The sequence below is a fragment of the Pteropus medius genome, unplaced genomic scaffold (genome assembly GCF_902729225.1).
Source record: "Pteropus medius unplaced genomic scaffold, Ma_sr-lr_union100, whole genome shotgun sequence".
In the NCBI taxonomy this organism is placed as follows: Eukaryota; Metazoa; Chordata; class Mammalia; order Chiroptera; family Pteropodidae; genus Pteropus; species Pteropus medius.
In genome coordinates, this window is record NW_024351647.1 from 5,859,154 (window position 1) to 5,875,686 (window position 16,533).

Consider the following 16,533-nt stretch of genomic DNA (forward strand, 5'->3'; position numbering starts at 1 on the left):
GGAATGTTTACAAGTGTATCCCAAACAACTCCAGGGTTATTTACAATATAATGACTACTTTTGCATTTTCCATGAACAATAGCTGTAGGCCAAGATATACTTCTCTAGGCACTTTACATTGCTAATTTCAATTCTTTTTCTTTCCTATTAAAAAAATAATAATAATGAGATGGCCTTCATGTTCAAGCTATTTTTGTGAGTTGATTTTTTAATACTACGAGGATGTTATATCATGTGTAGTTTTTAACTGTAACTTGAAATAATTTTTCTAAAGATTTTTTAATTTGTAACATTTTAACTGATCAAATATAACAGGGAATGATTGAGTTCTGAGTTGATACTGACCAAGAAATTCTATTTTTTTTCTTTGTGAACCTTTAAAATCTCCTGGACAGATGCTTGCAGGTCTTTATAAATTACCAAATTTCCTTCGAATAACAGTTTTCATTAATTAGATAGTTGCCATGTGCTAACTTCATTTAATCTTCACAACCATCATGTAAAATGACAGTTATTATTATTTTTTTCCTCATGAAGAGATTGAGGCTCAGAGATGATCAAGGCCTCCCAGACAGTAAATGGCAGTTAGAATCAAAACCCAGATCTCATTATCCATCCAGTGTTTAATCAAGATGCCTTATATCCAACATGAAATATTTCAATCACATTGCAAATATGTATTCTGCCAAATGGCATACTTATAAAGAAGAAATAGTTTTCGCAGAAGTATATAATTAAGTGGTGAGGAAATCTGGACTATGTTTCCATACTGCATTGCATCTTCATGCTGTTTAATTTTTATAGAAACATTTACTATTAACATTCAAACTCAGACTGACAGGTTCCCTTTCCTACCAGCCCATCTTTACATATAACCCTCTTTTAACAATCCAGAAGAATATAAGGAAGAAAACTCTTCTGTCCAACTCCATACTCCTTACAAGGACAATTTCATATAATCGTCTTCGACCTAAGAGACAGTCACAAACAACAGGGTGACTGGGATTCACTTTGACAGGACACCTCAAAATAGATATAGCAGCATCATATTTTATAAGAAAATGCAAAACCCAATTCTACGTACGCTTTTGGAATCAGAGGGGCCATCCGCTGGCCTTGACCTGGACCGTTCAAACACAGCTCTTAGGGACTCCTTCTCATGCCTCATCTTACGCTTGAGAGCTTCCAGCTCAGAGGTGTCAGCTGTGGTCCCCTTTTTGGGGGGACGGATAAATAAGGCTTTAAAGGCCTCCAGGGCAGTTTCTGGGGGCTTTGGCTTGACCTCCCCACCCTGGGTTTGGGTTGCTCCGGGGCAGCTCTGGCTCTCCGGGGCAGCACTGCGGCCCATCTCTTCTCCCCTGGGTGGCTCAGGGTCTTCTGCCTTCAGTTCGGCTCTGGGCATGTCAATGCTGAGTAGCTGCGAGAGCTGCTCCAGGAGAGTGGGAGTGGCCTTCAGATCACTTGTTTTCTCCCCAGTTTTCACTGCCTGTGGCACTATCTGTGGCACTGTCTGTGGCCCTGCCTGTGCTAGGGACTTCTGAACAGGCTGGGTCAATTTGAGCAAAGCCAGGTCCCCATCCTTTGGTTTAATCTCAGTGATGGTCTCCCCACCCTCAGCTGGGGCCCCCTTCTTCAGCACACGAAGCCCACTAAAAAAAGCTGGAAGCTGGAATGACTTCTCTCCAGGGACTTCTTTTTTAGAAGAGGTATTCTCAGTGACACCAACACTTAAGTTCTGGTCTGTTACCACAGGTGGAACTTGGGAACCTTCTTGTCCAGCTGGTCCTTGGCTGGGGCTGTGCTCTGTCTGAAAACCACCACTGCCAAGCTCCGGTTTGCTACCTATCTCAGGTGGAGTCCCTGGAGGACCATCGGCACAGGGCTCTGCATCACCCTTTTCCCCAGTGGCAATATTTTCCCTACACTCGCCTGGCTTGTCTTTGGGCTCCTCAAATGGCTTAGATAAAACAACACTAGGGGACTTCAGGCCATTGGCATTACTTCCTTCTTCTGGCTCCTGGCCACCATCCTCAGAGTCAGAATCACTGGTGGTATTTACAAGGGTCCCACGAACCAAAATGACATCGTCTCTGCTCACACTCAAAGCAGTGAGTGGGAGAAGCTCTTGACCAGGGAGAGAAACCCCTGCCTCTGCTTTTCTCTGACTCCCTTCTGACTCCATCTCTGTCTCCACGCTTGCAGTCTTCCCATCTTTTCCGAAGTCAGGTGGGACCTGAGCCTCTGCCTCCTGCAGACCCGAGCCATTGCTGGGATCACCCAGCTGCGGTGCGGGATCCACCACTAAACTGCGGAATGCTTTCAGCACTGCATCTTCCTCTTCAGGCTTCACAGATTCCAATTTACTTGTAAACCCAAACAAGGATTTCATAGAGAACTTGCTCAGGATCGACTGAGCCATTTCAAGTTCAGCTTCAGATTTTTCCGGTTCTGCGACATCACTGCCACTCAGAGAGTCACCAACGTCCTCCATGTCTCTCAGCAACGCCTTCAGTGGAAGTTCTGACTTTTGTTGCCTTCCCCCGCTCAGTTTATCCACTCCATCGGCTCTTAACTTACAGGACAGAGAGCAACAGGACCCGGGAGCCAGACTCCTCAGCGGCGGAGTCAGCACACTTGGTCTCTTTCAGGTCACTTACTGTGCCCTCCTTCCGGGTTGTGCCACGATGGTGCGCCCAGGGCAACTGTAAAAAGTCCGTGGAGCTTTATGCCCAGAAGCAGCAGAGGCTGCGCACCTTACTACACACGGACTGGGGAGGCTGCTCCTCTGGGACTTCCGTATTTATCCCCGAGGACAAAAGGCTTTTTGTCGTAAGGAAAGTCAGCCTGCCCCCAGCCATCCCAGCCCAGGACTTCATCACAGCTCCTCCCCAGTGCCTGTCGTTCTCCCGGTTGCTTTCAACTTCCTCATTGGTGAGCGAGTGAGGCTCCAGAAAGTGCTGAGCCGGCAAACTGATCCTGACAGTCCCGGAACAGCCCAAGAACTTCAAAAGCGAATCAGCAGAAAATGACTGAAATACTTCTTACGGTCCCTCCTGTGCCATCTAAATTATGGTCAGAAGCCTGTGCCATCCAGCCAAAAATAAATAAATAAACAGACAACAACAACCAGCAGGGCGCACAGATCAACAGCCACTCACAAAGCCCAAAGCAAAGAAATAAAAGTAAAGAAAGAAACAGATCATTTCGAAATGAATGGAACTCAAAGGCAGCTAACTTACTGCCCTTGAAGACTTTTTTTTTTTTGGTAAGTGCTTTCTTCCGTTTCCCTGCAGGTTTCATCTGGAATGCAGATTTTAGCTGCCTGGGCCAGAGAAGGAAAACCAACACGACTGGTTTCAGATGACTGCTGTTTTAGCTCTGCCCTGGTGTCTCAGCGTTCTACAAACAGGTACTTAGGCAAGCACGCCCACCACACCCAGTGTCCACTAGCCTTAGGGTGGCAGAGTAAACAGCCCCTGCCGGCTGGAATGATTACCCTCCATGCTCCCTGCCAACCTCAGGCTTCTGGCTCAGCAGCTCTGACTTCCTGGCTTCCTTAGAAATCCTGGCGGCCGAAGGGCACCCCACTCTGCTTCAGTGATCCAACCAACTAAATGAAACCTGACATGGTACAGGGTAACACACAACCTGCCTTGTTAGGCAAAGCAATTCATCAAAGGTCCCTAAGGAGCCACATTCCCCTAAGGGGCAAAATATCTAAAAGATCTCTATCAGTCAGGTCTCTATCACAGACCCAGTTTGCCTAAAACAAAAACAGGACAGACAAAACAACCACCCAACATTGGCTCTATGTAGTTTCCAATACTCTGATTACATGCTGGGAACCTGGCAACTAAGGTCTTGGAAAAATTGCAGCCCTGTTTCCCAGCTGCATAGTTGCCTCACAGGACAGCTTCCTGTGGTACCCGAAAGTCTTGGTGTTGGTGTTTCTCTTTCAAATCTTGTCCAGTCAGCAGGCATTTGATAAGACTTTGCTGGATCAGGAGAGTCAAACTGGCTTAATAGTAATCATGGCTTAATAGTAATCCCCCGCTCTCTTTGAGGAAAGCTGCGAGAAGACTGAGCCCTAGTGTTTAACGCAAACAGCAATTTATTCTGCAAAATATTGGTCCCACAAGCAAAACAACAGTTTTGCCTTCTCCACAGCAAGGGATAGCTGTGGGTCCCACACTGATAACTTGTATCATGTTCCCTAATAAATATTAATACTGAAAAACTCCGATCGCAATAATATATTCCTAACAATATGTTCAAAAAGAACTCTCACATAAAAAGAGTACATATTATATTCCATCAACCCCCATGGGAAAGTTAAGACAATACTCCCTAATCTCTGATTTGACCTGGTATCTAAATGGATACTTTCCTGTTTGCTACTGATCCTAGTATATTTTGAGATTAGTAACTAGGGCACACTTAATCGAAAGGCCACCACATATGCAGAAATATTCATTGGCGCCATTTAAGTCTCAGAACAAGCTTGCTGTTTAAAGAAAAGGCCCACTGATAAAATCATACTTCTGCTTCTTCAAAGCGAGGGAAAAAAAAATCCTCACACCAGATCATAAGATCAATCTTTTAAAGAACTATGTAGACCATCCCATATGCAGGTGAGGGAAGGAAACATGGCACATATTTGGTGTTTTTTCTTTAACTGAGGAGGCTCCATTTTCCCAGATATAACTAATTACTGATTTTCAGAACACATTTCCAAGCACCCTCCCCAGACTGGGGAAAAATGAGACATAAACTGGAAGGGGGTGTTGGCCTTTCTACACCACGGCATGGAGAATCATAAAGTTTCGGCATCCTCTCAATTTCATGGTAAGTGAGGCAAGTCTTGGGTCTCAGGAGATGATTTGAGTCCAGCCCCCCGAGGTAGGTAAGGTATTATTAGGTTCATTTTAAAAGTGAAGCAACCATGGCCAACAGAACATAACTGCTACAAGTTGCATAGCTAATAAGTGGGGAATGGAAATAATATCAAATATTTATTAGGTGTTTACCATGTGCCAAGCACTGTTCTAGGTGCTCCACATATATCAACTGATTGATGTACATAATTACAAGGTTAATATTGTTTTCTTTTTCCCATTTGGAAGCACAGAAAGATGAAGTGGCTTTCCCATAATCACAGCATCACCAAGTTGAAAAATTAGAACTTGAATTCTGGCAATCAGGCTCCAAAATCCACAACTCTGAACCACTCTCCTAAAACCTTGAGTTCTACTTCCTGCCAAAATAGGATGCCACACACATGTGAGTTTTGAAGTGTGAAGGTGTGTCAACTCAGGTTGGTGGTGGTCTCTCAGTAGGATAAGTAACACACTTTACCGAGATGACACAGAAGCCTGACTTCACAAATGTAATGAGAATGACCATTCTTTTCCCTTATTGTAATTTAGGGAGAAACCTAGAAGAGCTGCTTAGAAAAATCAAACTCCTAGCTGGCCTCTCTACTGGTCACAGTCCAGACACAGAATCCTCTGAACACAGACTCATCAAGAAGCTTTCCAGCTTACCCATATGATTCCCCTTCATTTATGAAACATGACTCCTATTACAAAGCTGTATTTACCCAACAATCATTATTAAGCACTATGTACAAAGCTTCGGAAATATGAAGATGAAGAAACTCCAGTCCAGCCCTGCGCCTTCATAAAATGTGTAGTTTAACAGGGGAAATCAGCCAAGAAAGAGGCGACTCTGTTTATAGTACTTTCTACCCCAGACTCAGTCTGAGCAGCAACAAGTAGACCTAAAACAACTTTAAATAAAAGCAGTAACCACCTAAGTATGAAGAAGAGTAAAACAGAGCAGCATAGTAATTCAAACAGATCTTTTGAATATCGACTCTTTTTCAAGCCACAGGTTCTCATGATCATAAAAAAATATTATCACTTCTGGTCATTTAGGAAATTGAAAAATGTTTCAGACTGTAATGTTGAAATAAGCAACCTACAAATTTCATCTTAGTTGGTTTGAAAAATGATTCTATTTAATGTTGTAACATTTAGGTTGGGGGAGGAACAATCACTTCTCTTGAACATTATTTACCTCAGGGTCTTACTTTTTTTATGAATACTTATTAAGCACCTAGTACCCAAAACCAGGGACAGCCAAGACTGTCACTTTTACCATCTCTCCTGATTCTCTTTTGTTCTAACCTCAAGACACCTAAGCTTGCTAAAGCTATACTTGAGCAGGCCAAATAAAAATGATCTACCTTAGACAACTAAGTTAAAACAGGAATCATAAATAATTAGTAGCATTTGACCCATAAGGGTGTTCTTTGTAACTATCTGTTAAAAAACAATCAGTACCCAGCTCCTTGAAAATGGAATATAGCACATAGCAATAGACTGGGAAAAGTAAGTAAACTATAAATAAAGTTATGAGTGAGGTAATGGGTGGAGATGGGTTTTTTAGGTTCCAGAAGTATGTTTTAACTTACTTAATGAAGGTGAGATCTGAGGAAATTATGACATCACAATTACCCCAAAAGACATTTGTTAAACGAATGAGGTATCACATGAAAGGAGCATAAGGTTATAAAAGAATTTGGGTAGAATCAAGTCGTTGGGAAGCTGAATGGGACTTCAGAAATATTAGAAATCAACTAAGTAGCTCAACCTTCTTATTTTAAAGGTGAAGCCCTCTAAAGTCAAAGGAAGCTAAATAACTGGTACCAGTCCACCTGCCCGAATGCAAGCAGCAAGATCTAAACGAGGCATCCTAACCCCCGTCCACCCCACATCGCACCCTCCTCCTGCCTTGACATCTGACCTTACCTTCTTCCTGATCAGCATCCTCCTTATGCTTACTTTCCACATCTTCGAAATAGAGTCTTGAGGCCAAATGAAAGTCCTTAGGCTTTCCATTCTGTTTCAGTTTAGTAGCACTTCCCCTGCCTTCATTGTGGGGCTTCCCCCTTCCGACTAATACAACACTTAATACAGCCCCTCTGGGTCAGCCTATCAGAAGCTGGCAACTGTTTTTACCAATTGGTTAAAAAGAAAACAGGCTGCACTTGCATACTGTAAGGACAGGTTTCAATGATTAAGGCCTTTATCTACTGAGCAGTATCAAGGCTTCCATGGAAATGTGTTGAATGTAGGTAACAAACTAGAAGACTACAAAAAGCAGGAGGGGAGGCTGGGACATGCTTATGAAGCTGGAAGGAAAGAAGAGAGCAGTGGGTATGTGATTGTTCAATGATCCAGGAACGAGGGCAGTGTGCGGAGCTAAGAATCTGACCCTGGGTCCTGGGCTCGCATCCTGCTCTGCTCCTTCAAGAAGCTTGACCTTAGGCAAGTTCTGTAAGCTCCCTGTGCCTCAGCTTCCTTACCTGGAAACTGGGAATATGGAAAGCACCTATTTTATGAGTTGTTAGGAGCATTAAGTAAACAAATTTGTGTTTGACATTCTCATCAATGCTTGCCACATAATAAGTTCTATATGGGTATGATATATTTCTATGGGAAAGAAACAACTTTCTTAGGAATATCAACCAGAATCTAACAGAATTTTTTTTTTACTTCATCAACATGAAACAAGTACTTACTGATGAAATTACAGACCAAGCAGGAAGCTGCCCTTCCCCATTCCATCCTATATATGCACTTGGGCAGAGGGACCATTTGATCCAAACAGAACTGTTCTTTATAGAAAGGCCTGCTAAATATGTACCCCATGGCACACTTGTGCTACACTGAATGAAGCACCAACAAAAATTCTTTCAAGGGACCCCTTGGGGTGTTTCAGGGCTAATGCTCTCTGGATTGGTTTTTTCTATCTGTGTCACCTGACGAGAGTAATTACCTTAAAGTTTTCTCATGTGGCTGCTGTAGAAGGTGACAGAGTTCACCTTGTTCTTTATTACTTTTCTTGTGCTCCAAGATAATTTTTAAACCAACCCAATCATTTCAGGGGAAAAAAATCCATGAATTTGGACTTTCTCAAGGAAAGCCTTTTCTCAAGAGTCTGGTATATACTGATGATGCTATTGTGAGTGTAGTCCCTTAGCACTGTGATATCGATGACAAAAATAATGTAAGAAGGAAAAGGAAAGGCTTTGACTTGCTTGTAAAGCTGGAGAAGAGGTAAAAAAGGAACATTCTTTATGGTACAAAATTTCTTGGGACATGTTTCTGAAGGATTTTGAGCTTTTCCAAAATGAATAATCTTGGTGTCCCACATGGATAATCATGACAGAAGGCATGGAGTCAGCAGAGAAAGCATTCATTGTGGCTAAAGGTGATCATGATAAAAGTTTTAGATGAAGACCTGGAATCTAGTAAACCATATATATCTATTACTGCCTATACTCTCCCTCTTCCAAGCAGTAAAACTAGACAGCCCTCTGTTTACTCAAGGCAGCATCCATTTACCAACCATATGTATTTCAATGTTTAAGTAAACCAGCGCTGCTCTCTTGATGCCACCTGGCTGAATGTCAGCCAGACTGCTGTGTCGAGGGATTCTGTTTGCATGATTACCCTGCAGTCCTGCTCAAGCAAATCCTGTGGACCAGTCTGGGTGATGTATAAAACTCTTGAAAGACTAAACTCAGTGCTCGGTCAGTTCCACCTTTAGGTCATGAGGTTGCTAAATATCCCATAGGATGCACTTATAGTGAAAAAACACTTGTTGTTTTTTTGATTCAGATTTAACTGGTTTTGCTGTATTTTATTTACTAATCTAGCAACCTTAGGCATCACTTTTTGGGCAACACCCAAATTCACCAAATGTGTGGATTGCCCTATGTTGGCATCTATAGATGGTAAACCCTCAGTCACTCCAGAGTGCCCATTTAGAGCATGAACACTATAAAGTTAGCCTTAAAGGGCAGTTTCTTATATTCCACCAAATTAAAAGCCACCATTAGCTATGCTCCTCAGTTTCCAGCGCACTTTGAACCAGCTATGTCAAAGGCAACTGAATACAGGCAGATTAGAGAGCAAATGGAGCCTAACTTCTTATAACGAGTTCAGTTTCATGAAGATCCCATCTGAGGAATACTCACCATAGAGGATAATTTGTAAAATGTATATAAACAAGGGACATGGTGGGATAGAAATGACACTAAAAGAAGGTGTGGCCTGAGACTGAAAAACATATATAAAAAGCAGAAAAGGTAAGCAGTCAATAGGATTGTATATTGGTTGCACAAAATCTAGACATAGGATTTTGCATGCCAGCTTTTAAAACAGAAACTTTGACCTCTTCTTAGTGATTCCTGGTTTCTAAGGATCATCTCAATCACTTCACCTCTGGGGCCTTGTATCTTTCTTACCGAGTTAGCCTAATTGGCTGGGGAGGACACAGCATCAGGTTCTAAGTAATTGCATCTTACAAACAGAATGATATAATTACCAAGTCCACACCCAACCTTAAGTGTCTAAACCAGTAACAAAAACTTCCATGTGTTGATCACTTCCTAAATGTCAGGCACCATCCTTTATATCTATTGTACAAATAAGGAGAGAAGATCAGTAAAGTCAGGGGCAAGGATTTGAACCCTGGTCTGAATCAAGACCCAAGTGCAGAAATGTTAAGCCTCTCTACTTCTCCACTACTTTGGATGCTTTTATGTTTGTTTTCTTTTGTTTTTAATTTAAGAAACAATCCACTTAGTGGGTCTGAGTTAGCTCCCATAACCGGTGAGAAGGACTGAGAACCAGGTTCAGAATTAGATAACTAGAACCACAGCCCAAATCACCCCCACAGACCTCAATCCAGTGAAGATTTTGCAACTGCTAACATGGAAACTAGATGTCTCAGCCTGCATTTCAAAGATCCTGGGTGTTTAAAATTAATGGGGAAACACTGATGAGAGCATGAGCAGATTTCAATCCTTCAATTTTCCACAAATTCCACAGCATAAATTAGATCCAACAGCAAAGAATGCACAGTGCTCTCTGATATAGTGCCTCTGAGTACATGGAAAGGGGCACATCCTTGTCTTGTTTTCATGGGAGCCAATGAGAGCCTACCACCTAAAGCTAGAGGCCACAGACTAGCTTACCCAGAACACTAGCATGTTCATGACAATGTGGCTTGTATTTGTAAGCGAAGTGAATTCAGAAACATCAAAGTAGCTTGTTTTCTGAAGAGGGGTGTTATTTTGGTATGTGTGAGTACATATGTGTGAGTGTATGTGTGTGTGTGAGAGAGAGAGTGAGAAAGAGAAAAAGTGTGAGCATGAGAGAGAGAGAGAGAGAGATCATGTGTCTGTTTTCCACCTTTTACTTTCCGATGATCAGAGTCAACCTATTTTTGAATCTAAGAGCCCTCACTGAATTATGACTACACAAACTTAAGTCACATAACCCTCTCTCAAGAACACAGAAATATTGAGGGTAGGAATATATTGTATTAATAACACAATGGTCCCTTCTGTCCTGTCCCCCCACCCACTGCAAGCAGTCCAGAGAACATAACTATTCAAACTGTACAAGAAGAGAGCCAGACTGGCAACTTCTAAAGAAAGAGAAATTGAGGATTAGTACATGTCCAGTTTTTGTGTAATTTTACCCTAGGAGGAAGCAAATTTTTATGTTTCTAAAGTAAACTACAGGAGCTACTGTTGTCTTCCCACTCTGTTCCACTACAGGCTGATGGTGCGTGTAGAGACAATGGTGCATATGAAGGCCACATGAGCTGGATGGAGACCAGTTTTAGTCATTAAGAAGCTTATAAATAAGCCTAAGGCCATCAATGTAATCTAGACCAGACCAAAATTCCCTCGTGTAAAAAAAAAACAATGAAACTGCACTGCTCTCTTTTTTCTTATGAACAAATTTCTCTTATATTTAAGCTCAAAGTATATAAAGCCCATATAGGAAAGATATGTGTTAATTTAAATGAGGTTATTTTCAAAGCTAAAAAAATCAGATGAAGGCAGGGTTGGGTGAATTAAGAGAGTTATAACTCATCTTTGGCAAATCAAAGAAGTAGAAATCTGAAAGCCATCTATCAATGTAGAGACTGTGACTCTGATCCCATTTGAGTACTGTTAGAATAAAAAAGACCAAGCAAATCTTATGTGCCAGGCATCCCACACCGGGTCCACGAACCAGGAAATAACTACAGACCTCCATTCGTGATTAAGCAGCTCCTTTTAATAAAGTCTACGCCTTCTCCCAAAGCCACACAAATGTTGAAATTCCATTTAGAGTAGGATGTGAACTTTCCTAAAGAACAGTCTCAAACTTTTTCAAGGCACAATACTTTTGAAATTCTCATAAAACTTTGACCACCTCTCAACAGAAATATTCTTAAATTTTCACATACACCACTCTTGTACACATTTCCAGTGACTGAGAAATCCCCTAGAATTCCACTTATGGATGGATATGTAGGTCCACAGAACCTGGCCAAGAACCAGTGCCTTAAAGGGTAATGGGAGTAGAAAATCAAGGACCACAACAGAACTACTGATCATGAATTGAATAAATTATTCTCTTGAAAAAGATTAAAATCTCCAGAGCCTCTTAAATTTTCTCCATTCCTCACTTTCTCTTATTAGCTTCCTCATTCCTTGAAGTGAAGGTCAGCTTTAGATACTGAACTTTCTAGGAATTACCTGGAGAAAGCACTCTTTGCCTTTTATCTACCAGAGGGTGTCACTATGCAGCTAATTGTTCACTTACAAAAACAAAATAACTGCAGCTGCCACGTGAATGTCCTGTGTATGAACATTATAAACTATAAACTTCCTTCTCCAGCTATAGAGAGTAGGTGACCCTGATTCTAGGAACTGTTAAAACATTTCTTTGTTATATTTCATGATAGTTTTTAAATTGTTGAAAACGACAGCAGGACTATATATATTTGTTTTGTTTAAATCCCAAATCAAAATGATGCACAAAATGGAGGCAATAGTGAATATATTTCAAAAGTCTGGAAATGTGACTCCTCTCTTCCACCCACTGATCTCTGCAACCATACACGCTCCGTAATAATGACGGTCACCATTGCCTGGATGTCTGTGATGAATCGACCAAGTACTTGGTTAGGAATATTAGCACATTTAATTAATGTGTAGGACAATCCTTATGAGTTATATGTTTTTCCCAGTTTATAGATGTAGACACTGATTCATAGAAGTTAAAGAACTTGCCTAAGAGACACAGCTAGTGTGTGACTAGTAACATCTCTTATTGAGCCCATATACATTCTACTTCAAAGCCATAGCTCTTGCCCCCTACCTCTCTCTACCTTTTTCTGCCCTCTCTTCAACTGTGTTCAAGAATAGCATCATAGTTGTGGCAATGCCTAGCTTATTTTCTCCTTTGTAATTTTAATGCATTTACATTTGTTTCTGTTTTTCTCTTAAAACGACTAAATCATGTGAGTATTAACTTCAAGGAACCGGTACTGATCAAATCAAGGCTCATAATCGTTGTGTACTTTTTGTTCTCTACAAGTTCCTTCTAGTTCAGTAGCCATTTGCTTCCGGTAACCAGGTGATCTATTTTGCACTCATTCTAGTGTTTCAACGTGAAAGAGAACTGTTACAAACTACCATCATTCTTTGACTTATTATAATGAAAAGATTGAACACTTAGAAACAAATTGATCCAGTCCAAATCCTGGCTTTGTCACTCATTGGTTGTTTAAATTTAGAATTTAGCTAATTTCTTTAAACCTTAGTATTAACATCTATAGCAGCATCCAAACAGTAGTCACTAGCTACATTAAGTTAAAAAAAAAATTAAGTAAAACTAATTTGCATAAAATGAGTGGCAGCATATTCATAGAAAAAGGCTGAGCAAAGTAACTTTCTGCAAATCAGGTTCAAAACCTAAAACAGAGCAGTCCTGTCCAACATTTAAGGCTGATCAAAATGTCACACAATAACACATGCCTTCCTGACCTTAATGTTCAAAGTCCCCCTGGGGAAAAGATGTCCTTTAGAGCTGGTGTGGTGATCATTAACAGGATGTGATCTTTTACTAAAACAGTAGAACCCTTTCATATGGAAACTCTTACTTAGAATATCAATATTTAAAACAATATTAAAACAACAAGAGTCAAACGGTACTGTCTAATGACAGAGAAAGGGCTTGGAGGTGAGGAGCCTCAAGTCCCAAAATGTAAAAGCTGCTAATATAGAAAATAATCTAAAGAAACTATCCTAATTTTTAAAAATTATAATTATGGAAAATAAGAAGTATATAAATATTTATATATTTTATTATATATTTACATAAAAACTATACAAAAATATATAATTTACATTTATAATGTACATAAGACATAAATATTTATGTTTTGCATATATATGCCATTACAGTTTAGTTCAGGAAATAGAACTTTTTTATGCAGTGAAATATATCAAAAAGCTAAAAATATTAGGGGGACAGGGTATAGGAAAATTATAAATGTAGTAGTGCTATTTATTTCCAAATTGTAATATACTATTCCAAAATTAGAAACAACTTCAACATCCAATAATAGAGAATGATATAATAAATTTTAAGATACGATGCAATGGGGGATATTATGTATTCGCTTATAATGCATTTAGAAAGAATTTGTAACAACATGAATAAGCAATGTAAGGGTAATTGGTGAACAATAAAAAGGATATAAAATCTATACTTATATGTTAAAAAAATCATTCACTGAACATAGTGAAATCATAGTGAAAAACATTCACTGAACATAGTGAAATCATAGTGAAAAACAAAGAAACTGTCAAATTTCATCAAATTGTAAAAATTGTAAAATTTTCCAATTTTAACAGTGTTTTTGGCTTCTGAGATTATAGATTATTTCTTTTCTTTCAATTTAAATACATGCTTCAAATTTTGTAAAGGAATTGTGTATGATTTTTATAACTGAAATGAACTAAGTAAAATTAAGAAATAATTTCATTCACATGGGAGAAGAAAAGCCAGAAATATATCGCTTAGCAAATGTCATAAAAAAACGCATCAGCACAGTTTTTAAAAAACACAAAAGTAAAAGAAATCCATCATTCGTTTTTGCACTTTCATGCTCCAGGCCTGTTCTTGCAGCAAGTTCAAATTAAAGTAATCTGACCAATAGATGTCACTGTTCCACTTCTTACTTTGAGCATATCTCAAGATGCACAACTTATTTTTACGCAGAGGGACAAAAACTAAAACTTCGCAAATTTCCATGTCGTTTCATGAAGTGTGGTTGATTTTTCATCTTTCTGCTTCATTCAGAACCTTGTTTTACAGCAACTGGGATGTTGAATGCTTTTCTAAAGGAAGTATGGTTTTACGGTTATGGAAAGTACAAGGTTCTTCTGCTCCTGGTTGCTTGAGAAAATCGCCACCCATTTTAAAGTAACGTCAGAGACCTAGTCATGCTCATCAAACACACACTTACAGTCTTGAAAGTAATGAGTTGGAAAAGTATTAAAAGAAATCAAGAACATAAGATTGTCAATAGGCATGAGCATTAATGAGGGGGAAAAAAAGTGCTTCTTGAATTCCTAATGCGCGCCCTCATCTCTGAGAGGAAATTAGGTGGTGAAGAGGGGTGCTTAGAATAGTGACAGTTGGGTCAATCTTATCAGGCCATCTACAAAGTGAAAGTAGCTAAAACCCAACCTGCTGCTAAGTACAGGGTAGTCAATGTTTGTGTCAATGACTATGTGAATGAATGAGAAAGGAGAAAGCTGTTTTTAAATGGATCATCTTGTGAAATTCAGCAGATTTCCTGCCAACCTGTTCACCTGTTATTTGAACAGCTAGAGAGACAGAAAGATTTAGGAATATGCAAGGAAGACAGGCTCTTTGGGTTTCACTAGAGATTCCAGAGCCTGTCAGCTAACATATGTCCTCACATTTTTTAAAAAAATATTAAGAGGTGACTAGCAACAAATGGGCATTCCCACAGTGAGGTTTAGGCAGCAAAGCTGATGTGAAAGAGGACTCTGAAAATACTCAGATAAATTGTAAACACAGTCGCTAGTTTCAGTACACAAATTTCAGATCACCGAAATCTGTTTTTTGCAACTGACTGACTTTTAGACAATGACACCCTCCCTCCACCTCCACTCCCCCGCCCCCTCCCCCGTGCTAACATACAGCTTCAGAAGCTTTACAAACAGTTTACATTAAATGCATATTAAATGAGCCTGTTGACTGCAAAGAATCACAGCACAAAGATTCTACTTACATGGAGATCCAAGTACAATTCACTTCTATTTGGCTTTTCTCTCTCCTCATGGAGCAAAAAGGGACAGGTTGGTCCTGATCTATGGCCCAGGACCCACGCACCTCCATCCCTGTTGGAAAGGTCTTTAGTTGTTGACTGCTCATTGAAGCAGTCCCGGGGAAAGCCCTCGCTGGAGATGCCTAGACAAACACAGAGAAGACTGTCAGAAACACAGTAGCTAGAAAAACATAAAGCCAGCCATATTTGGGGACTCCTAGGTGGGCCACTTCATACTACCTCCTACTTCCCTTTCTAAGTTATATTTTTAAGAGTTTGCTTTCCTTCAAAAGTACTTCTCTTGATTACTGTATCTGGATCACACTCACAAAGAATTAAAACATATGCCCCCATACTCAATTTAAAAAGATAGATCTATTAGCTGAACTCTATGCTCCCTGTTCTTGCTTAGCAATCCAGGCTATATAGATCATTCTCATTCTGGACAGAATCGGGGAATGAACTGGAGGACAGAAGTCTGGAGGCCTGGGTTGCTGAATTTACTACTAAAAGGTGTCACCTGAGCCAAGTCACTAGCATGTGTGTGTGTGTGTGTCTTCTGGGGCAGCAATTGTCTTCATTTGCGGAGACAGAATCATCATGCATGCTGCATGTTGGCACTTGGTCAGTGTGCTGAATGAGTGATACTGCATGAGTAAATTATTGGGACTCACTTTTCTCATCTCCAGAATGAAGGTATGAGGCTAGTTTTTATCTAAACTATGTTAGAATGATAATAGTCAAGTAAGTATGTGCCAGGCACTGTTCTTAGCCCTGTACTTTGATTTTTAAAAGCACCCTATAGGTAGTACCATTAGTATTCTCATTTTAGATGGAGAAATTGAAGCACAGAGAAGTTAAGCAAATTTGCTCAAGATCATAAAGTCAATAAATGGTAAAGCCAGGACTTGAACCCAGGCAGTTAAACACTAGAGACCATGATCTTAATGACTAGACTATATGGCCACTGCCTGGCTTCTTGTGATGGCAATATGTGTTCAACAGCAAAAAGACTTCATGGTCAAACAACTGTGACAAAAGTGACATCCTCTATCCCCGGAAGCTATTATTCATGTTAGCGTATTAAGACTTTAAGACATCCTTTAGTAGAGAAACTTAGCTCTGTATAATAGTTTTTTCCAAACTTATTTGACCACAGAATCCATTTAAAGGGACACCTGCTAAATATGTGTTCCAATGGAATAAAGTTTGGAAAACACTAGGTTAGATCACTTCTAAAGTCCCATATAGCTCTCAAGTTCCTAGTCCTCTTTTAATTTCTGGTAAGCAACCTTGGCAAAATATTCCACAAGT

The 16,533-nt window shown here is 40.0% G+C and overlaps 1 protein-coding gene across 1 annotated transcript in view; it reads right to left on the reverse strand.

The window, feature by feature from the left end:
• The window catches only part of FMN1 (formin 1), a 370,346-nt gene that overhangs the window by 252,126 nt on the left and 101,687 nt on the right, over positions 1–16,533 (reverse strand). Inside the window, 1 exon segment of the mRNA XM_039843982.1 lies at positions 15,184–15,362. Coding sequence (XP_039699916.1) covers positions 15,184–15,362 — 179 coding nt within the window.